Genomic DNA, 24,385 nt, shown 5'->3' on the forward strand with positions numbered 1-24,385 from the left:
TCTGTTCCAGATCTGGAAAACAGGTTTTTTAATTTTTTTTTTCCTAACAAAAATAACAGGTGCTGTTGGCATTGTCCCAAAACAATCACATTTAATTTTTTGCATTAAGCTTCTGTCAAAAAAAAAGCTTGCCCATCAAAACGGTGCTGTTTTGAACTCAAATACAAGAGTGAGCACCTCTGCCTTAGTAGCTAAAGCACATAGGTTGAGACTGAAAAACAAAACCCTGATATTCACTTATTCACTTTCTTTTTTTTTGCCTTCTGTAACCACTAAGGTCATTATTGCACTGGTGGATTTTAAGGCTGGGAAGGGAAGAACCGCTGTCACAAGACCATCCACACAAGCAGCTGAGTCATTGCATTGCAGCAGGCCCAGTGACTTACAGCTGAGAAGAGGATGGAGCAGGTACCATGGGGGACACAAAGCTGTGACAGTGGAGGCTTGGAGATGGGCTCCCCCACTGCACCCCTCAGTCATCCATCTGGGTCTTAAATAATGTCCCACTTCCTTTGGTGATGAATGGCAATGCTGACATTACCCACTTGTCTCTCCAGTTTCATATCAAAATTAAGTATTGAGTCTTTCAGTCTCTCCTGTGCTATTATTGACTTACCTTTCGCAGTTAGTACTTAATTCTTTTTTATGATTCTCAATAAACATGTATTTAGGTGTTTATGTATATATAATCCTCTTTACCCTTACATCTTCTAGTCAGGGATTTTATTTCCCTGGCTCGTAATTTTGCTCACCTTATCAATTATCTGCATTTACTAATGTTCAATTTCTGTCAGCTGTTATGAGCTTCCTTGGCTGAACAGTGCTTTTCCTGTTCTGAATCCAGCTTTGCTGCATCTGAGTGTTTCTGCTGTCTTCCACCCTTTCAGTTGCACCCCACAGGTAGTGTAGCATCCTCAGACTAGCTCAGCTAGTCCATTTTCTTTATTTTTAGCTCCCCTAAATATAGCTGACTGCCCTCTCACCATTAAAGGTGACCCACTGCTCTGTGTTTCCAAAACCTGCCACTTCTTAGCAATTCTTTATAAATAAACTCTTTGGCCCTTTCTGTTGGTTGGACCAGGGTAACCTCTGTAAAGATCAACTTCTTCCCTCAACTTCCCTGTAAACCTGGGGGGGGTCATGATTAATAGTTGATGCCAAGATGAACTGACATCATTGGAGACTTCCCTACCATCTTTTCCACCCTGTCCTCCACTGTAGCCCCAGACTTGGCTCTGCTGTGCCAATCCCTTGCCACTTACTGGCCTGACAGGAGAGGTTCAATACAGCTCCAAAATCCTATAGGTTGTTTAGCAGTGATACCAGGAGCTTCATGGTGGCCTTCAGCTTGCAACCCCCAGCCAATTTCCAAGCAGTGTGAGGGGAGATTTAACCCATGGAGACAGTCTCCCACCCATGCCTCTGCCTCAATATGTGTTTGTGCTTCTTGAATGTGAAAGGTGCCAGAAGCTATTCCTTCAACTACTCTCACCATGTAACCCCAAGTCACGAGCCTCGACCCACAGCTACTGGTGAACACCAGGGTAAGTACAATACAAGTATTGTATTCCTAATTTCAACTCATTCACATTTCAGGCTTTTAAAACATCACACATGCAGCAAAACTCCATGGCATTCTCCAAGTTAAGAACAAAATGAACAAAGACAACGAAGAAAATGTTCTGATTATGGGTTCTGAATTTTTTTTAACCCTGGTATTCAGTGGTAGGTTTCTTTATTTTTGAATATAAAGTGACAGAAATAATTTGTTTTTAGAAAAGAGAAAGTATCTTAGACTATTTACAGATTTTGTACATCACAAAGTTTTCCATGTTTTTGTTGATTTTTCTTCTTTTTTTTTTTTTTTTTTTCTCCACATCCTTTTAACAATGCTGAACTGGAAATCTCAACAGTTCACAAAAACTGCCTTCCCCAAAAAACAAACCCCAAAGAGAAACAAGAGAAATCAAAGGGGAAAAAATCAACTCCTTTCACAGTTCTCCATAAAATCCATTTGCTTAAATATATATTTATATATTTATATATATTATTTTTTTTCAAGTTCAAACACCAAAATTCAAGATAGAAAGAAAAAAAACAAAAACAAACCAAAACAAAACAAGTGTCTTCCCCACCCCCTCCAGAATCTGTTGATCCCTGCTTGTCCAAAGTCAGAAAGAGTTATTTACAGAAAGAAAAACCGGAGGGGGTGAGGGTGTTGGGAAGAGGACAATGAGGTCATGACTGGTGGAGGACAGATAGTAGGATTAGGGCCTCGGAGAGATGAGGCAAGCCTGAGTTCGACCACGCTGTCCCTTAGGAAGACACTACACTGGCGAAGTATCCACAGTGTACCCTTGCCCCTGTGTTGGGTACAAGGTTGTTGCCTTTCTGGGTTCCCATCTCAGCCCCACACCAGATGCGCGCTGGTTATCACTGCCCTTCTCCCCACACTCTCCACTGGTCCTCCCTGTGCCAGCCTTGAACATCCCCAGTCAAAGGTACTACATGGAGCAGAGTGGAGCACCTCAAGGGTCTCCACTGCACCCAGCTGAGCCTCTTCATGAGGAACAGAGCCAAGGTAGCAAGGCCATGACTGGCAGCAGTGGTTGCTGGCCCTTTTCCTCCCACTGGCTCCTTTTGCTGCTTACCCATTTTACTCGGAGCATAAACTCACTGAGCACGCAACTAAATTGTGTGTTCATGGCAGCCTGACCCCAGGGTCACAGCATTACACGAAACTCATCCCATTGCCAGCTATACTTGGCATCCTCTTATTCGGTTGCATGACTTCAGGGTATCAGCAAGTAATAGGTGCTGAGGAAAGGCTTCCCCACAGAAAATTCACACCTGATGCCTGTTAGCTCTTCCCTCCCTGCCATATCCTGACTTCAACTGCAACCTGCTGGAAAAGTTCTTCCAGACAAGTCAAATATTACATTGTACAAACTGAAGTTTATGTTGCAGATGTGAGCCTGCAATTTACACATGATTTGTGTGTATTATACTGTATTAATCAGGAAACACTATGTAAATGTGTATAAATGCAAACCACGATCTTAAATCAGTTTTGCATAATGCAAGTAAACAAATTAATCTCCCAATGCACTTGTAAATGTTAAAAAAACTTGACATTAACCATTAAGCTTAGATAATGTTACTGGATGAGAAAGCAGTGTTGTATGTCACATGTGCCCCTGAAATGCAAATGAGTAAAATTTACATGTCCAAGACATGCATGTTCTTGAGAACTCAAATTGCTGTTTGCTGCAAGTCATGTAAGCTCTACTTTTTCCATCAGCAATTGCTTTTTATAAGCTGCCTCCTCCCTGGAGAGAGTAAACCATCCAAAATTAAATGTAAGGAACGCTTGAATATTTGAAGAGTGGCAGTGACTCTGTAAGCAGGAGTATGCATTATTTAAAGGGGCACTGGCAAGACAGACCTGAAATTTTTGAGCAATTATGAGGCTGGAACTTGAACTAAGCTGAACTGTAACCCTGGGAAAATGGCTTTTATCATCCTAGCCTTTTGAAGACAAAAGGAAACTAGGTCAGCTCTGTCCAGTTGCATGGTTGTTTGCAGTTCAAAGTATCCTGCAAGGTTTAGAAGTAAAGCACAAGAAGCAGGTGGCCAGGATGTTCAGTCACTATTCAAACAGACCAGGATGTCTTGGATGAGATTCCAAGTTGGGTAAACACTTTGCATGATACAAAGAGGTTCTCGATGAAGTCTCTACAATATGACAGCCTGAAGTGTTAACTGCACACTGGCGGAACTGAAAAAGGAAATTGTTTTCTATACAATGTTTTGACAGTCTTCCTGTAAAAGCTGAAAGTTTGCAGCAGCCTGACAAAAGCAGCAGAAGTATGCTTGTGAGGAGTACACTAAGGTCTTGATGTGCAAGTTTCCAAGGTAGAGAAATTAGTTGTATTTTGAATCCTACTAGAATCTCTGTGATCAGCTCAGACAAGTCAGGTCTGGGTGGCAGCAAAGGCCGAGCATCCTGAGAGAGCCTGAACAACCCAGCACCTCTCTGGATCAGGCCCTTACATACACTTCCTCATGCTACCTGTAAAAGTAGAGCTAATTAAAAATGCACAGAGAAAACTGCCGCAATTAGTGGTTCGGATTCTCTTTGTCCAAGGCTGGGATGAGGTACAGCATCTTCAAGGCTCTGCCCAATGGAAGAAGTGAAACGAACCTGGAAAACTAGAGCACTCGGAACAGCAAGATTCCTCACCAAACTCACCTGAAGCAGAAACAGATTGCCCCGGGCATAGCTTCGCAAATAGCTGTCATCCCTTCATGACTTCCAGAGGGATCAGAAGAAGAAGAAGAAGACATCCTGCCAGGTACTGGTGACAGGCAAGTGTTGGGTCTGCTCTTGTGTGGATCACAGACTTGCCTCCTCAGTGCTCCCCTGTCTAAGAAATACTCATCCCCTTACAAGGTGGGAAGAACTCAACTGGGTGATATTTGCACAGTGCTGAAAAGAGAGGAGTTGTTCCTTTCACAAATCTTGAAAAAATAACAGGCAGAGACCTTGACTGTCCCTTTAGGTTGAGATCCCAACATCCCAAATCACATCTCCCAGCACAAGCTTCTTGTACTACTTCTGACCACATTCCAGAGAAATTCCTGCAGTGTTTTCTCCAAACAGCAACCATGAACATAGTATTTTTGCAGAGGAAAACGCCAGATGTCCTTTTTCTCTGCATCTTGGCTTTACCACAGTTCATACAAGCCACATCAAGTCACCTAGCTTATCATATGCTTGGATACCCCAATTATTTCCCCTATAAAGTGTATGTCTCATTTAATCTTGAGAAAATTAGATGCAAATGCATGCAAGATTCCGGGTTATTTGCATAATATATGTAAACTATGGCATCTGTCAATTTACTTGTTAATGTAAATGCTAATATTAACGTATTTCAGTTTAGCATCAAAATTGCAAACCCTTTGAAGTAAGGACTACGGCAGTGAGAAGCATCAAACAGACAAACCTTGTTTGAAAACAGGACCTAAACGTTTTTGATCAGTTTTATGTTGGGGTTTCACCCTGCTGGCAAAGCATTTCACTTTACTTGCTGCATCCTAGATTAATGACTGATACTGACACTGTCCAACTTCACAGCAATTGTGTCATTGTTTGGAGAGATGGAGTCATTTTGACCAACACAAATTTACCCCTGATGCCACCAGTCACTGCTTGCAGTCAATGTGCATCCCCATGTGTACTTTTCTCATGAAATCCTGCCCAATGTAGTACCTACTTCCGTCTCTGTGGCTGGTACTATCAAGGAGGGGGCTTCTGCACCCTCAAGGTAGCTTTGTATCCTCAGCTCAACCCAGGGCATCCTCCAGGAGTAGTCACTAGTTGAGATTACTATGACAGTATCTTTTAGGTTCAGGAGAGCTCAACTAGTTTATATCACTATTAAATACTCCAGTCCCTTCATAAAGAGATTTTTAAGAAGAATAAACATTCTTAGCTTTTGTAGTGGAAATCTCTAAAAACATGTGAGCAGCTAAGCAATATCGACTTTTAATCACATGTGCTTTGTTATAATATATCTCTCAAGTGCTTCTAAAAAAATCTTTCTCTACTTTGTGCAAACATGGCACAAGCAATAACTAATTATTTCTTCCCAAAATTCAGTGCTGCTGTCCCCCAGGCACCCCCAGCTATCCAGGGTCTGTAGTAGGAAGACTTGAACAGACCCATGCAAGCAGAAGCTATGCTATTCCTTCAGAAAAAGGATGTAGAAACACATCGAGAGTGTCTGGGCACCAGCCAAAGGTCTGTCTCATTATACCACTGAAAAACAATACATGGAGAGACAACAGTCTAAGTTTCAAGTGAGGACAGAGCCTTTTCTTTCACTTCTTTCAGGAAGTCTTCCCTTGGGAGTAGGGAAAATAGACAAGGAGAAAAATCAATCCCTTCTTTTCTGTTTAGATGCAAATCTACAATCCAATCTCAAAAGAGTGGAGAGTGCATGGTGCTCAGCATTCCAGTGTGCATCCCCTCTGCTAACAGCACAGCAGCAACACGCAGCCGAAGGTTGATCACTTACCCAAAGCTCAATCTCGCAGCTGGCAGGCCTCAGTCTCTTGCCTCCTCAGTGAGGATAACTAATCAGAGAGCCACAGAGACAGGTCCAAAACGTCATGCTTCTCCAATTTTAATCTAACACCTCAGATAAGAAAGCAGCCATCAAGTCATTACTCTCTGCATATAAAGAAGGGGAAAGTCAGTAGGGAGAGCAAACCGGGCTGCCACTGCAGCACAGAGAGAGCCCTGAAGTGGCTTGGGGAGGAAGGAGAACATCTGAACAGTTAGTCCTTAAGCAATATGAAGCTGCAAAGCTAGGAGAAGTGGCTGGTTCATCACAACTAGCTCTCTTTGGTCCCAAATGGGATGCTTTCACTTGTATCTTAGCACAGTAAGGTTCAGCTCCCAGACCTGATAAAGGAACATATGTGTGCATAAAAGGGCCACCAGAGCCAGCGGAAGTGCATTTATCACTTGGAAAAGTTCCTACATGTGGGAGGCCAAAGAAGACCCCTGAAACTCTTTGCTTCTTGAAGTGAAGAACACAAGCTAATATCCCCCAGGTGTGGGATGTGCATCTTTGGAGATGCCTTTTCTGTAACTACAATTCCAGTGCCTTGTTCAAATATTGAAAAGCCACATTGAATAGTTCTTCTTCACTGACAGAATCTTGGCTTCTTGATGGGCCATGTAAATTATCTGTGAGGGCAAATGAATCAAGCACTGCTCATGTGAACAAAGACACAGAGGTGTTTCAAGGAGAGCATCTAGGGGTTGTGTGCTCAAAAATTCCAGACTCTTACCCTTGCTGTACTGTGTGTACTGGAAGGACTTCTGCTCTCTCTCTGGCCTGGTTGAATGTCTGCCTTGAAAGACCTGAGATCTAAGCAGTGATGTAGAGAAACAAGGTGGGCAAAATGCATGCTATTCCACTTCAGCATTAGGCCTTCTGGGTCTAAAGAAAGAGATGAGCCTGCCACTTTACTCCAGGGAAGAGAAGGTGAGTGTGGAGACTGGAGCACAAGAATGGCCCCTGGCTGAACTTCCAGCTAGCATAATACATGGCCCAAGCCCCAGTTCCAGACTCTGAAACATTATGCTTGGAAATTTGAATTTTCAGAGCATTAGCCAAGTTTCTGGTTTAGGTCTGTTCCCCTCTACTTCCAGGGAGTTACTTTTAACATGTATTCCACCCAGAACCATATTTCCAGGCCAAGTTTTTCCTCTTTCTAACACCGTGTGTGGCAAAGTTATCTATTCTGCTCCACTACACTCATTCCTCTGCAGATATTTCCTGAAGAGAGTCAAAGCCCCCAGAGCTGAGGTTTTCATTGTGACTTTTCCTTGCCTGCTGCCAGAGGCAGCACTTGTGCTGTCAGGTCAGCAGCTTGGGCTCTGATGTGCACTGTGCACTTTCAGCACTGAAGGTGAGGTCCCTACAGGTGCTCAGTCTCTTGTCCAGTCCACTGCCTCTTGCCCAGTCCCCTGCCTCATGTCCTCCATGTGGCAACCTCTGCCCAGGGAAGAGAAAGTGAGACCACCTCTCAGATGGAGGAGAAATTAAGACCTGGGGTTCATACAGTCACAGTGCTGCTCTTGCTTCATGCCACATTGTCTAGCTGGTGAGCACACACCATGCACCAACACAGCATTAAGTGGTCATCCACACATCATCTTCTCCCTGATTCCTCTTTTCCTACCCTTCTCTGCTGCTGCTGTCTTGATCCCTGATTCTGCTAACGGGATGTGTGTGAATAGGAGGCTGCTGGTAGAACCATAGAATCACAGAATCATGTTGGTTAGAAGAGACCCTTAAGATCACCAAGTCCAACTATAACCTAACTCTAGCACTAAAACGTGTCCCTAAGAACCTCATCTGTACATCTTTTAAACACCTCCAGGGATGGTGACTCAAACACTTCCATGGACAGCCTGTTCCAGTGCCTGACAATGCTTGCCATGAAGAATTTTTCCCTATTATAAAATCTGAACCTTCCTTCATGCAATTTGAGGCCATTTTTTCTCATCCTTTCATTTGCTAATTGGGAGAAGAAAGCAATACCAGTCACAGGGTGGTTGTCCAGGCTAAAGATAAGAGGTTTCTTGTGATTCTCCTTATTGTCTTTGAGGGAGTAAATGCCAGCTGATGACACAAATATAGAGCTAGTCCACAACGGTCACAGATGTAAGATATCTTGTTCTTTGTAAGGAAAGCAACTGGAATATCTGTCACTGGAGGAAAGTAAGATAAGCAACACCCCTAAACTGACTTGTCAGCCTTCATGGTTCATTGAAGGACATGGAGCAGTGCTAGCTTCCTCCCATAAGGGCACAAGAGCCCTCTTCTTAAGATGCAAGGACAGGAGGCCACGGAGGCATACTGCTCCTCACAGCAAGACAATATTGTTGGCAAGATTTGATGGTGAGAGGACAGGACTAGAGACAGAACAAGTGGGAATAACAGTAAATAGCCAAATACTCACTGGAGGAACAACCTAGATTTATAACTAATGATGACAAAATCTTCACAAGGCAGAGGAAAGTCTGTCTTCTTCCCTATAGGAGTCAAAAAGCAAAAACAGATACTGCAGGGAATAGGCACTGGCAACAGGCTAACTCATAGCCAGATAAGCCAAGAAGTTGTTTCAGGGTTTGGTCTCTCAGGCTAAAAGGATTCTCCCTCTCTTTCCCCAACCAGAATATAAAGTTCCCATGGATCTTCTTTCACAACTGTATCCGGGGCTCAGAATTCAAGAACCCATCAGTCAAGCTGGTCTACACCACGACTGTCTCCAGGTCCTCCCTCTCCACTCTGCCCAAGTCTATCTTGACTTGAGCAGAAGACAAGATTTTGACCCAGAGTTCTCTTTCTGCACACTGCCAGAGGAGTAATCTAGGCTGACCTTGAGTCTTTACTGATTTTCATTCTTCTTGGTCAGTGTTGAACTCATATTTTAAGCTATATGGTGTGTTATCTGCCTCCTCCCTTTCAACCTGTGATGTAGAAGTCAGACAGTAAGGACAGGAGCAACAGAGAAAGTCCTCTGCTAGCAGAATGAGCAGTGTTTTAATGACTGCATGTGAGATGAGAACATGAGGGAGGGAAGATGAAATTCTTATGCAGGAGGTCAGACTCACTCAGGAACAAGCAATATTTTCAAGACAGAATGGACAGAATGACCTACCAACTTCCCTGGAATAGCGTGGAAACCAGCATCTCCTGTCCTCTGACAATTAAAAGCAGCAACACCTTGATTCATAGCAGTGTGGGATGGGTGCTGCCACCTCCTCAAAGGCAATTTAATGCTCCAGGACCTAGTGGCAGAGCTCCCAAAGGAGGCAAAAAACACTGACATTCCAGTTCCATCAGGGGAGCAGAGAATTGCCACCAGCATTTCTAGGAGGGACTGGAGTGCTGAGATGATACACCATTTTGTCTAGGATTGGGAGAGGCAGTCTGCTTCCTTTAAGAAACCTGTAATTGTATATATATATATATATATAATTTTTTTTTAAGGATGGAGAGTGATGCCAATACATCTCGCAAAAGGACAACACCTTGTTCTCTTTGAAGGACATGTGAAGTGACCCTGGTTTAACCGCTGGGCCTCACATAATGAAAAGCAGAACTTTGTCAGCCTTTGTCAGTCTTACCTCCTTCATACCTGCCTCCCCAGAACTGCAACCTCAACTACTCAAAAATCATAAATCATACAGAAAAATTTTTGTGATTGCTGTTATCACTCAAAAGCAATTCATGGCCATTTTCAATTTGTCTTTTGTTTTTTGAGTCTTTGCGATTCTTTCTGTTCTTATTTTCAACATTTTCTCCACAGCAATCAGAGATAAAAACACCATTTCATATAAAATATGAGTTTGGGGTTTTTTTTTTGTTTTGTTTCTTTTTTTTTTTTTTTTACATAACCACAAGACTCCAGTTACCAAGATTGAAGAAAAACATCACGTATTGTGAAACTCACAGTAAAAGCCATGGCAGTATCATCCCTCTCTCAAATACCACCGTTTCTCTCTTCCTTCTTTTCCCTCAACAACTAACAAAAACACCCTCTGCACAGCTTTTATTCTTGATCATTTTATTTTGGTGGTTTTCATGCTACATAAAAATTAGTTTTTATATCAAAAAATTATTCACAATATTTCCAAAATAGTTCAAGGTTTTTTTTTTTCCTTTTTGTGATTTTAAATATTTTTAATGTATTTTTATTTCTTTTTTTTTTACTGCAGCTAGGGTTACAAAACATCCCATTTCCTCTCGCCACCACCAATTCGCTGACAGTTCCCTTTTACATTTGCATATGTAAAAAAAAATTAAAAAAAAAAAAAGAACAAAACTTTTTCATCATTAAGTTGAGAAATAAGAAGTTATTTGATTTGGCACTCATATGTCTCTGTGGCTCTGATTTTCACCAGTGAAGTGGCTGGAGGTGGGTACGTGTGTGTATGTGTATGAGCACACATGTGCGTGTATGAAGGGGATGTGAAGGAGGCAAAATTTAGGCAAAGATGGTCTCAGAAGCGGATAGGATATATCTGCTGTGTGCAACAGCCTGATGAGTGGCCAGGTTCAGCACAAGATACCAACAGCTCAAGAGAAGAGGAGGTAGCAGTGTTGGGCAGTAGAAGACTTATACTAGAGGTGAGTATTTATTTTTCTTTTGGTTGATAGACTGAGCTCATCAAACATGCTCTCCAAACTAAATGTACATTAGTTAGAAAGTAAATACAGCTGAAGCTGACCTGTGCCAGCTCTAGAGACTCTACCTGCTCCAACCCTTGTAGACACAACAGTTCTACACTGCTGCTCTCAGCCATTTCCAAGTGCCAAAAGATGAAGGCGCTGGGCTTTCTCTTAGCTGTCATGACATCAAGAGCGGGCCAGATGCCCATGCACCACCTTTAACCTCTACTTCATGGTCTGTGAGACTCTGCTCAGCCTTGAATGACATTGTCAAAGTCAGGGTCAGCCCTACCCACTTGCAAATAGCTTGGGAAAGGTGAGGCTGAACCCCATTGGCCTGTTTAGGGTCATTCATTTGTCCCAGATGCAGGCCTATGTGCCTTGCTCCTGCTCCAGCATAGGAAGGGCTGTGCAGGGGTCAGTGAGCCATCTTCCCCTGCCTGTCCTCCAGCTTGACCCACGACCCATACAAGCCAGACGATGATCTCCTGTGGGTGCCCATTCCCTTTGGGTCAGGCCCCTTTGCAGCCACAGGGTCCTTTTCCCAGGCATGGCAGTGGAAACCACCAAAGGACCTTTCTCCCTCCTTACCCAGGCAATTCTGCATGGCTTCAGGAGGGCAGGACCTGGGGGTCAGACACTCTCCCTGCCTGCTACCTGCCTCACAGCGGCCTTTGGGGCAACAGCCAAAGCTCACTGGAGAAATAACTTTTTTTTAAGGGAAAGAAGAGAAAATTAAAAAAAAAAAAAAAGAAAAAGAGGGAGTACCAAAAAAAAAAACACCAACCCCAAAAACCACCTGTGCAACAGTTAAATAGTTTGCCTTCTGTGACTCTGCAAACAAGTCAGTAAAAAGCTACTCCTGAAAGGCTGCTGCCTCATCTATATACCAGCCCTCACCTCCAGTTACAGACTGTGCTTTGGTCACTGGCAAAGAGACATTTCAAGATAGCCCTGCCATTCAGGAAAAATACGTACAAGGGAAAGACCCCAACCACAGCTGAACCATACAAACAATAACTGCACAGAACTGAGGTCTCGGAAAGTTGTATTGCTGAAAACACCTCCCTGCTCCCACTAAAAGTACTGTGTAAACAAACAAACAAACAAATGAAATCAACAGCCAATCAACAAATATTTTTTTTCCCATATTAGAAACTTTGAAAATGCAAAGCTAAAAAGAGCAGTTTTCTGCATTTCTGACACATGTGAGAAAGAGCCTGCTCCAAAGATAAGAAAAGCAACAGGCAAGGAGGCCTCCAAAGCTAGCAGCTTTCTGTGCCAACCTCCGCACTAACCGCTGTCTAGTAGGAAGGTCATTTCCTACAGCACCTCTTGAAGGCTCCAGCTTGCTAGGAGCTTTTAGGTGTATAGCATCTTGATAATAGTAATAATACTTAAAATACACACACACACACACACACACACGTGCGTACACGCACTCACACACATGTATCTTCTCTTCCATAAAAGACAAGCCTGGCAGAGCACAGGACACAATTTGATGGAGAGGAAGGAGTGGTTGAACATGGAAGAAAACAGAGGAGGTGGATGGATGTGGTGGGATAGAAGGAGTCACTGGAGGCCACAGATTATTCTGTTACATTTTATAAATATGAATAAAAAGAAACTGTCAAAGAGGCCCAGTGACACCATCACTAAAGATCTGGTTAAGCAGGCTTAAAATAGTGGAGATGATGAGGGCCCTAGCCCCCAAGTGTTGCTCCTTCCTTATTTAACTAGTCATGGCATCTCTTCATCAGGTCCTGATTGTCTTTTCTGGCTGCTGACAGAGGACAGCAGTGTCCCCTTCAGCAGTTTGGCTGGTTAAAGTGCTGTGCTGGTTGGCACTGTAGGGCTATCCCAGCAGGTCATCCTTTCTGGTGCTAGCAGTGCAGCAATCTCTCCTGGAAATGAATGGGATGGAGAATGGCTGCAGAAAGTTCACTGCCTCCCATTCTCCCTATTTACTGTCTCCTCTGAAGAAACTGAACTCCAGAGCTTGGTATTCGCAAGCTCCCTAACCAGCTCCAAGCAGCAATGATGAAGTTCTTCCAAATAGTGGGAATAGGGAGATAAATCTACCACAGCCTGGCTTTTGCCCATGTCTCTCTGACACAAGAGCAAGAAAGGACAGGCTAGTGCTTGCTTGTGTGTCAAATTTCAGTACTTGCATTGCCATAGGAAGCAGCAAAAAGAATAGCAAAGGAGCCTCTTGTTTCAGTCACAGGACAGATTGACTAGATCTCTCCCAAAAGACCTTACCAGTCAGTGCACGATTGTCTTCCTGCTCCCCCTACCAGTTAAGGCCGAAGTAGGTAATGAGTGTGGTACAATGGTTTGAAAATGTGGCGTAGCAGATCCAGCAGAGAAGTGAATGAACATATGGAATGTGTGTCTGGTGCTGTATTTGAACCATCTCCAGGAGGAGTCTGTGTCCCAGCCACATCACTGATTCAGAGCTGGTCCCCCAGAGTCCAAGCAAAGCAGCCGTGCCAGGGCCTACCAGGTAAGCAAGTGCAACAACAGGGTTGCTGAGGTACCCATGGGTACTTATCTCCTGGCTTTAGCAGCATATGTCTTCAAACACTTTTCTCTCAGCTCAAACACATGCATACAAACACCTAAGCACACATACAGACTGCGGCACCACATATACAAATGTGTGCAAGCTGCATAAATACATGTACCAATATGAAGCCACCCCTGCTCCCCACAAGTAAACACGTGCAAGAAATACAGACAAGTAGCAACAGGCATGCAACATACATACGGTGATCCCAAGCAGAGGGAACCCCTCTATGTTCAAGCATGGTGAGCTCCTGGGAGAGGAATCCTGGCAAAATGCATTGCAAGAAGAGGCCCACACAAGCAACAGAATCCACAAAAGGCTTTCTAGGCACCTAGACCCCTAACTAGCCGTTCCAAAACCTCCTTGAATTTCACAGGAGTTTAGCTGCCTGTGTCAATGGATCTGGTTCCATGGCCTGGAAGAAAAACAGAGGGAGAAAGCACAAAACTTTCATTTTATATCCAGGTATAATCTTTGTCCAGCTGACATGGGACTTAGCAGCCAGTGTCCACAGGCCCAGATAGAAGTCTCATGTGAGGGATGCGTTCTCTCTGGATGTCCTGCAAATGTTGCGGGTATGTCATGCTTATTGCACATTGAATAAGCAAGGAGCCTGGTGACACTTAGAAAGATAACTCGCTATTTTGGCCAAAAGCTGATCTATGGCAGGAGATGCCTGCCATGTAGACACACATCATTGGGGTAGCACCAAATGGGCCAGTACTTTCAAACTTCACTTATATTTAGAGTTCTGCCAGGAGTCACTCAAATCCACAAACATATGCCTCCTCCCAGACTGACAGGTATTTGCAGCCATATATTCACAAGTACCCAGGCCACTGTGGACCATGCTGGGGCAGCCATGCCAAGATCATAGCAAGGGTATGTGAGAAGGATGTCTACCTTGCTTGCACCTTTGAGTAGAGATCCATTCCCATGTGGCTGTAATGGTTTCTCCCACTCAGAAATCAGAGATGCAGGCCTGCAATGGCAGGTTGAGCAAGAGGTAGCAGCAGCTGGGAAAAGACTGCTGCTCTGGATAACATCTGGTCATGCTGACCCTCTCCTTTGCTCTCTGCTCTGCACTGTCCACATGCTTTCATACAATACAGCTCAAACCCTCAGAGACCATGGCACATGGCAACACACATGCACACACGGAGAGGCTGACTGGCCCTTTCTCAGACTGTGACTCAGAGGTCTTTGGGGATGAGCAGCCAGTACCATGGCTGTGGAGGGTGGTGGGTTGACAGATATTTATTAAGGAACAATGCAAGTTGTCCAAAACGGGAAGCATCAGCCTAGAGCCCCTACCAGTTTCTCATTGGCTTTGTCTCTGCTTATTCACCATATCACACCCTGTCACTCTCCTCCCTTACTGACATGACAACAGACCATAAACTCTAGGCAGCTAGTGCCAAGAAACAGCTTATATTGACTTGTCAGACAGAAAGGGACCAAATACTACCAGACATTCACTCTCAGGGTTGCAACACAGCAAAACATCATATAGGTGTTTACAAGCCAGTGGCCTCTAGGCAATAAAGCAAGGTAGCCCTGTGCTTCTAAAAGATCACATACTTCTCTCCAGCAGCCTTGCTTTATTCACATAGAGTAAAAGCAAATGAACTACTGAGTTTGATGTGGGTCAACCTGAAGTGGATGAACCTGTATCTGACCCTGCCCTAAATCCACCAGTCAGGCATCAAGAATGAAAATTCTGTTATTTTTCTTGGCTTTCTCAGAAAAAATTCACTGTTTCCTTGCACTGGCTTGTTTGCCAGACTGATCATTTCTTAGTTTCTTGAGCAGGCAAAGGCAGACCACCACCCCAGTGAAAGTGACAGAGAAATCAAAAATAGCTGCCAAATATAATCTTCTAAAAATCTGTTCAGGGCTCAGATTTTCCAGGAGAGGAGAAGCAGAGGCCTGCCCTTCACTCATCTTCCACACAGCATTGCACAGTCTGATGAAGATAACAGAGCAAGAAGACAGTAATAAGAGGAGCAGAGTGGGCAAATAGCCAGCGTAAGTCATTTTGAGGGAAGAGGCATAGAGATTAAATTGAAGAATCTGTATGAGTAAGATGAGAAATAAGTTGATAAGAGGGCAGGGAGATGAGGCAGTAAACTGCTGAAGAGATGAAAACACCTGAAAATGAGGTTCTGCTTAGAAGAAGGACAGAGGGGGTCTAAAGGAGAGGAAGAAAAGTGGACAAGAATGACACAAAGGGTCCGAGACACCACCTCCCCTCGCACTGATAATGGGAAGGCCACAAAAAGAGGGAGATGGAAGACCTGGTCAGGAGATGAAGGCGCAGAGAGAGATCCCTGTAATCCACAGTAACAAATGTACTCTGCCGATGTCCCAGGGAGAAGACAATGGGGACCAGGGAAGAGAAAGTAATCAAAGAGCAAAGCACATAGAGAAGGAAACAGCCCTGTGCCTCACACAAACAGTCCCTAGCAATCAACACGGCTTTTATTACAGGAAATTATTAACACCCTCAGCTACCCACCACCCCTCACCAATCCCAAACCTCCCCTCTTTGGGGACCCTTTCTTGGCACACACATATAACATCCAGATAAACTTTCCGAACCAGCAAAAGCAACCACTGAAACAACTTCAAACACCACAGACCAATAAAACCACAATTTAGAAGTTAACTTTCCCAACCCCCCCCATGCCATTATTTAATAAGGAAATACTGTACAGATATAAAACCCACCCTTTTCCCAACCTGAATATAATTGCTTCAGTTAGTTTCTGTACATATATACACACATATTTACACAGTAATGCTGCAGTCAAGAAAGCAGATGATGTAAAAGTCACGAAGTGAATACATAAATTAAATTACTACCAGCAGAACATTAGGAAAGGTCACGTTGTTCCTACTTGGCAAAATGCATTGTGGGACAGAGTCATTAAGTATTCTGCAATATACCATGTGTGTGTGTGTGTGCACACATACAGGCGCACAAGCCTCACAGCTTCTTGCTGTGTCGGGTTTCTTCATGTGTGTTTCACTTCCCCAGTAGGTCTCGTATGCATGTGCGTGCCCAGAGGAACCCCTGTCCCACAGCATGGGATTTTTTTCTGACCTGTTGGAGTGTACACCAGTACTTGCTGTGAACCTTTAATGGCAGGTTAAGATATCCCTAACCACTAACACATCACAGAGATCCTCCTTTACCTCAGCACCCAAGGACCTGTATCCTTGGTGCTGGCAGACATGAGTCCTACTCTCTGCTATATCCTTTCACTGCCTTTTTCTATAAACAAGCACATTCATGCTGTGTCAGTTTTGTTGTCAGCAACGACAGAAGGGTGCCAGAATTCACTCAAATGGCATGGCTAGGAGAGGAATTTGGGGATGCTCAAGAGACGAAGAAAGAGCTCAAAGCCAATTGCAAAGTGGTTTTTGTTGCTGCCATTGTTGCCGTTCTAAGGGCAGACACCCAGGTCTGTCTGCAGTCAGCCCCAGGGAGGTCCAGAGAGCCCATGATGAAGACGAAGCAATAATATTCATATCGCCAGTGAGACAGTCAGCGCCCCAGTTTGCCTTTGAAGAGGGGGAGGAGGAAGGGAGCCACAGGGAAGTGTAGGTGGGTGAATGCAGCGAGGGTCTATGGCTTGGAAATCTATTTGGCTGCAAATTGAAAATAAGCCCTTGTGGGGACAACAGTTGAGTCCCACTAGTTACTATCTCAATGTGCCCTGCAGCATCCAGCAGCATGGTAGGTGTGTTCCAGGGGGACACGCCAGGTGTGTTCAGCAGCAGGGAAGCACTTATGGGAAAGGGTGGGTGCAGATGGGGTTCGTGACTTGGAGTCCATCCCCATTTGTTGCCAGCAATCCAGTTCGTTTTTCGCAAGCAGCTCCCAGAGGCTCCTGTGGTGAGCCAGGTGTACGCCACAGAGAAGCAGCATAATTGGACCCTACCCTTTGCCAGCTTGGATTGAGCAGGAAGGGTGAAGTGTAATTCCCTAAAGTGATGGTGCAGGGAATCAGTACAAAGTCCCTTCATCAACACTCCCCATCTTTATCCCCTCCCTTTTTTCTTTTCTGTTTGGCAACCAAAAATACGTGGGGAAGTGCAACCTCCTACCCTTCTCCATGGGAAGGGCTCATCAAAGGTTGCTTGACTGGAGTGGAGGATGTGTGAAAGGCCTAAATCTGATCATTGGCTGTGTTCCCAGGCTTGCTTCCATCTGTTGATAAGCAATGGAGGTGGGAAGATATGCCACATTTGATAGAAAGCTCTAAAGCAAAGACTTGCCTATGAAGATCCCTGAGGTATCTCTGATCATGCTAACCTGTCACCACCATCGTATTCATTCTCTGCCTCCCCCTCTCTCTTTTGCTGGCAATGTTGCTGTAAGAAACAACCCTGACTTGAAGGTACAAAGGGGCTTTATTCAAGATGGATAGTAGTGTCTTCTTGGAGCGAGGAGCTTAATGGCAGCATGCGTTGCTGAAGAAGTAAAAAGCAAAGATGCCCATCCTGGCAACTCTGAACTCCTCCACCAAATCCTTCAGGACATCACAAAGGAACCTTCCTCCCTCCATGTGCTGGAAACTGAAATATCAGTTCTCTATGGGCAAAGTTCATACTTGCATATTGCTGAGCATTTTGAACCCACTGGGGTTCTTGCCTGGAGAGTTCTGATGACGAATGCTAGATTTCAGAGAGAAAGGGATGGTTTTTGCTGAGGAGGTGGGGCCAGTGTGCTTCATTGTCTCAACTGACAAGTCCTGACTGCAGCTTTTCTTCCTACTTACGATGTGACATGGCAAGCTCTGATATTGCCCTCACTGGGAGGTGTGATGAGAAACAGAGAAATACTACACCAGCCCGTGTTGTGTTGTGCTACACCAAAACACTGGTGTGAATACTCCAAGAAGGATTATGAAATGGAGATCCATGGCTGCAAGATATACCTGCCAGTTGCTTTCCACTGTGCATGGCACATTTGATTTTTTAGAATATTTCCTCTGGCTCCTTCATACACATCCTCCTTCAGCTGAGTACATACACTTCAGTACCACTCCAGAAGAACATGGTTCATGAAAATACCTCTCAGAGTGCCGTGCCTCAGGCTAGAGCGTGGAGGCAAATGTCAGAAACATTGCCAAAGGTGCCTAATCTTTCCCGGGAGGCTGGCTGCAAATATATAGTAGAGGTCACCAAACTGTAGAGGTTTTTGCTCTGTATTCTTGTGTGCAGAAACCTTCAGAGAGCGGAATTGTTCCCAGCCACTGCCCCAGAAAATACTGGTGTTTCTACAGGAGAAAGGGAGAAACGACACAGGAGGGGATGTGGAGTTTTGTCAGGCTCTGGTATGAAATCCCATTCTTTTCTGGACAGGTAATAAACAGCACATGGGTGGTTTTCTAGTATAGACAACACCTGCTGCTAATATTACCTGATTGATTCACTTGAATACTTAGAATGAAAGTACACCAAATCTAAAATTCTAAATATATAATCAGAGTTTAATAACATCATAAATTTATTTTCTGGATTATGAATTGCACCCTCCCCCCTCCCAAACCCTCCCCTTTATCTCTGTCCCGAAGCTTGTTGACCTGTCAGAACTAAAATAAACAAAGCAACCAGAAAAGATCACTTGTAGGAGAAAGGATTAACCTGATAGACACACGGCCTAATCTATTATGGGAGAAGGCAAAATACCAGGCTCCTGTGGTTAGACCAGTGATTCAGTCCAGAATTTCCAGTTCTTCTTTTCTGGTTGCCCTAGAGCATTCATTTGAGTGGTTTGTGGCACAGTTAATATTTGCAGAGCACTCAGAGTGTTAACAGTGCTATAACAGTATCAACACTAGATAATGATTCTGGCAAACTGTCATTTGCCAATCAGTGGAACAAGGGACAGACCAGTTCGGAGAAAATATGAACCAACTTTCACCCCGGAACACAAAAATCAGAACCTTTAAGAAGAGATTTGAAAAAAGTTCCATTAACTTCTTTTTGGTTTGTTTTCGGCTTAATTTCCCTGCAGAGCCACCCTCCAAGTTTCCTCATTCCAGGTGGGGAGGGACGGAAAAGTACTGAGATAACCACCAAAGAGATTAGCTGCCCTCACCAGCTGTCAAGCTTCCCCCAAAGCCCTTAGGAAATACCAGAAATAATCACGAGCTTTCCCAGGTCCAAGATTTCTAAACCAAAGTAGCATTGGAGAAGTCTCTTAATGTCAAAGTGATGGTCCAACCTGAGTGGCCAACTTGATGGTTCACCCCACCACTATCAAGACAGTGTAGTGCCTTGAGGCCCAGACTCCACAGAGAGATGCTGGTACAGAGAGTTTATATGCAAAAAGGAATTGGGGGTGTTTCCATCAAAACATGAAACCCTGCTGGCAAGGCTTGAAGTGACGTTCCGGCGTCTTCCATTCACGAAGATAAAGGTGACAGGGCAATACGGGGGGCCTCAGGGGAACACAACACTCATATCTCTCTCTCATTCTCTCTCTCTCTCCCTCTCCCTCATTCATACGGCCTCGACCCGCGTAAACCGCTTCCAAAAACGCAGCCTGAAAAGTCATAGAAAACAAACAGAACGGAAACAAACTTCCCCTCCCTCCCACCCCACGACCTGAATATTCACAAGAAGATAAACACCAATTTATACAAAAACGCAATAAAAAAAGAAATATTTACAAATGAAAGGAACGCCTTCTCGGTGGCCGCTGTCAGAGGTGTCTGACAAACTGCCGTGTGTTCTGGATTGCAGATCGCTCTGTTAAATTGTTTGGTTTCTTTTTTTTTTTTCTTTTTTTTTTTTTTCTTTCCCTATTGTCCTTGTAATGAGAGAAGAGGGAAAGAATAAGAAGTTCCCTTAAAACACTCTCCCCCTCTTCCCTCCTTTATTTTCTCAATTAAATATAAGAAAACATTCCCTTCACCAACCCTTCCCACCCTCTTCTCACACTCTTTGACTTTACAGGCAAATCCACCCTCCCCCCACCCCAACTTTAAAAAATAAATAAAATAAATAGGTAAATAAATAAAAGGCCTTCTGTTGGCTTAAGAAGAGAAAGATAAAATCAACCAGGGTGCGGTGAGGAATGTGAGAGAGTTGGCTTTCAGCTCCAAGTGGCTCATAAAGACGGGGCTGCCATCTCCTTTCAGAGTGAGTCCGCAGCAGTGTCCCCATGCCCTCAGCACAGGGCTCTCTCAATCTTTCCCCTGGTGAGCCATGGTCATCGAGATACTGGGACAGACCCAGGATAAGCAGGAGAAACTTTGCCATATCTCTCAGGACAGGAGAGGCTGGCCCACATCCCCACCTCAGGAGAAAGAAGACATATGAAAGGGGAGTTCAGCTTCTCACTCGTACCATTGCTCCCTTCCCTTTAGTTTAACTTGCATCTAAAATGATACAATGGAAAGAAAAACCACTCTTATTGATACTAGGTGCACCAGGAAAGCTGTCACTACAACTGCAGGGATGGGAAACCCTAGGCTATTCCAGCTTTGCGCCTGTGCTAGTATCTCTCTCTTTCGCACGCAGAGGCACACATACATGTACACACACATTTCAACCTTGCACGTCTTGTCTCCAGCCCTCAGCACAAGTTTCTGTGCTCTCTGGCACTTGTTCAAGCCCACCTCTTCCCAGGAAGACAAGGCGCGTACTTCCCCTGTACATTCAATAGTAAATATACATATGTATTTCCAATGGGTGCACACACCCTTCTCCCATTTCCACATGTGCAAGGAGGCATTGAAACAGTTCACCAGCACCTCCGTCACCACACGCACCCTTCCATGGCATTTTTTTTTTCATCTCCAGCACCATGCCAGCTTTTGCAGAGGGCACTCTGTTCTTTTTATTCCAACCTTCTGGCCAAGGGTAGGGAAGGCAGAAGGATGAAAATCCTTTTTTTCTCACCCTCCTCACTGAAAGGACATGCCAAAACAGGCTTGGTACATCCTGAAGTGACAGTGTAAAACTTTTTGCCCTTCCCTACTCTTTAGCTCTGTTCCATTCTGTTTGTTATCCAGACACCTTACAGGATCATGGGTTTATTTTGCTTTCTCCACAGACATTTCAAGTATAAAGTTATCATATATACTCGCGTATAGGCTAACCCATACTATACACTGCTCCCACTCTTAAGTATGTCACAACTAGTCAGCAATTCACAGCTAATGAACCAAGCCTGTGTCCCTTTCCCCAGACTCCTCTCACTTCAGTGTAAATCAGCATCCTCTGTCAGAGATCCCAGCAGCTTCCCTGACTTCAGGATCAAAACCCACTTCCTTTCCATTTCTCCCACTGGCCTGCCACAGATTCAATGGCTGTAATAGGCATAGTGAAACCACTAGCCAGACCTGCAAGACAAGCCTTCTCTCCCTCCTCCCACACTCGCCCAGCAGACAATTCAAAATTTTAGCATAAAATTTCTCAGCATATACGCAAATATATATATATGTATATTTCAGCCCTAAACCCCCGTAGACTTCACAAAATTATGTAATGAGAACCTCAGTATAGCTAACGTATAAGTGCATCATCAAGTCAGTTGTGTTATTCCCTCTTCACTTTCTCCACGTCTTCAAACGCTATTCTTTTTTAGGCAGTTTTAGGAAGAGTTGCCTGAGCAAGCGTATTTTCCTGCATGTCCATTACATTGCTTCTGCTGTCTCCTCCTGCACTCACACACGTGTGTGTGTACACATGCCTTTCTCTGCCAGGAGCCAGCAAAAGTGAGATGCTAGAGTCACTGCTGCTCCCCCTCAGCCCACCCCTTCCCTGCCTTTTTCTCCACTTCCTGAAATCACGAGCGAGGATATCCAACTCCGATGTCACTGTAAAGTGCAATGGTCAGGAATGCAGGAGAATGGGAGGAGCAAGAATATGGAAAAAGAGATAAAAGGGGAGGGGTGAGAAAGAGGAGGAGGAAGAGGGGAAACCAAAGAGGTGGCACTTGTCACCAGTGCTGCACTACTCAGAACTCCAGTATCCCACAAACTAACGACAACTCAGGAGAGTAGCCATCGGGATTGATCCCACCCCGCCCTCCCATGCTCCACATACACCCCCAGTCCCTCCCCACGCTCTTCCCTTCTCACTCAAACGTCAGACTCAATACTGGAGAGTTTCTCATAAACATGCCCGTTGCTGGAGCCATTGAAAGCCCTGGGGTTTTTGTTGTTAGGCACACAGGGGTTGGACTGGTTCCCTATACAGATGTCCTTCTGGAAACGGGCTGGCACAGCCCCATGAAGGGCTGAGACCACCGGCTTGTTGGTGGTGACGATGGCTCGGAAGTCTGGCCTGGCTTTGGGCCCTCCTGCCACCACAGGCTGCCTGAAGAAATAAGATTTGCTGCCATGGAGCAAGCATTGGTCATCCCCAAAAGTGGGGATGAAAGGGTTTTGGGTGACCCGGTCGGGGTAGAGCGACTTGCTAAGCATGTAGCCCCCGCTGCTGCCGGGGTTGTTGTGGTGGTGGTAGCTGGTGGCGGGCACTGAGGACTTGTTGTTGGCAAAGGTGGTCTCACTGGCTGGCATCTCAAACATGTGGGCATAGGGGCTCCCCTCTAAAAAGCGGCCCTTGTCCTTGAGGCTGACGCTGCGGGGGGCCAGGGCCGAGTCATCCTTCTGCAGGTCCACAAAGGTGTCATAGGAGTGCTGCCGGCGGAGCTTGTTGCGGTTCTTCTTCTGCACCTTGGAGGCAGAATTGGAAGGGCTCTGAGGATATTTGGAGGAGGAGGTGGCACTGGTGGCCACGGGCACAGGAGCAGGCGGCTGGTCCAGCTCTTGGAGCGAATTGTCCTCACTGATGTCATACAGGTTACCTGCTTTCTTGCAAGCCTCGCAGCGGATACAGGCCTGGCGAGTGGAGTTCTGCCCCACCACCGATGGCGTGTAGTTGTGAAGCTTAGAAGGGCAACTACGGCAGAAATTAGCCCCGGGCCGATCCTCCCAGTCTAGGTTGGTCAGGTTCTTCTCCCACGGTGCTGGGACTCCGCTCACAACACCATGCTTGTGCTCGTTGCCTCCGCCAAACTCACCCGAGCCATGCTTGTGGTGGGCCCTGTTGGTGCAGGATCCACTCCCTCCTCCTCCTGCATCACGCTTAAACTCATCTCCCCTCTCTTTGTAGATATCTGTCAGGTCCACGTGTTCCCAGTGTGGCGAGTTCTCCTTGGCCCGAAATTGGTCCAGGTAGAAGTCCCGTAGCCCTTCCTTGTCCCTGAAGTAGCGCTTGTGGTCAGGCGAGCGTGGAGGGCGCCGGCGGTAAGCCAGCTCTATCTCGTCGAACTCCCGTCGGGACTTGGCAGAGGCCGGGCGCTTCTTCAGGCTGTCCTTGTACTGCTGCTTCCGCCGCTTGGCCGCGTTGCCCTCAATGTTGCCATAGGTGACTGTGTGAGTGGAAATGTCAGAGACATCTGAGCGGATCAGGTCATCGTGGGCCCCGCTGCCCCCGTAGCGGTCACTCTTGAAGGAGAACTTGCCGTAAATGTCACCCAGCTGGCTGTGCTTGGCAGGAGGTAACCCCAGGTCTAAGGGCTTCTTCCCGATGGACCGCGACTGGGCGTTGAAGGGTGGGTTGTCACAGTCATAGAGCCCATCGATGGAGCTGGTGCTGCCAATGCTGTGGGGGCGGTGGTGGTGGTGGTAGTGGTCCTGATAAACATTGCTGTCCTTCAGCTGGAGGTTGCCAAAGGTCCTTTCCACCTCACTAATATAGTCACTAAAGAGGTTCTCCTCACAGGGGGGGTTGTTGTAGGACTTGCAGTCTGAGTGGGTGAAACTTCGGCGATGCTCGGAAATATCATAGACCGACGACTCGCGGCGGATGAAGTCCAGGGCACTCTGTGGTGAGCCATTGACTCCTGACAGGTTGGCCATGTTCTTGGCTGTCCGAAGCAGGCGGAGAATGTTGGAATGGGTGTTGTTCATAGTCGCCGTGGGCGAGTTCATTGCTGACTGGCGTTCCTCGATGGCCACACCATGGATGCAGCTGTAGATACCCTGAAATGAGAGAAAGAAGGAAGGTGAGTGGTCCTGCAAAG

General features: G+C 45.4%; 1 protein-coding gene across 6 annotated transcripts in view; it reads right to left on the reverse strand.

Annotated features, from left to right (window-relative positions):
• Positions 1-1,843: 1,843 nt before the first annotated feature.
• GRIN2B (glutamate ionotropic receptor NMDA type subunit 2B) overlaps positions 1,844-24,385 on the reverse strand; it is a 258,958-nt gene continuing 236,416 nt past the window's right edge. For all 6 annotated transcript variants that reach the window (XM_065045215.1, XM_065045208.1, XM_065045224.1 and 3 more), the window contains one exon: positions 1,844-24,344. In XM_065045215.1, coding sequence (XP_064901287.1) covers positions 22,437-24,344 — 1,908 coding nt within the window. In that variant the 3' untranslated portion in view covers positions 1,844-22,436. The remainder of the gene's footprint in view (positions 24,345-24,385) is intronic.

Source organism: Columba livia, chromosome 1 (genome assembly GCF_036013475.1).
Source record: "Columba livia isolate bColLiv1 breed racing homer chromosome 1, bColLiv1.pat.W.v2, whole genome shotgun sequence".
Classification (NCBI taxonomy): domain Eukaryota; kingdom Metazoa; phylum Chordata; class Aves; order Columbiformes; family Columbidae; genus Columba; species Columba livia.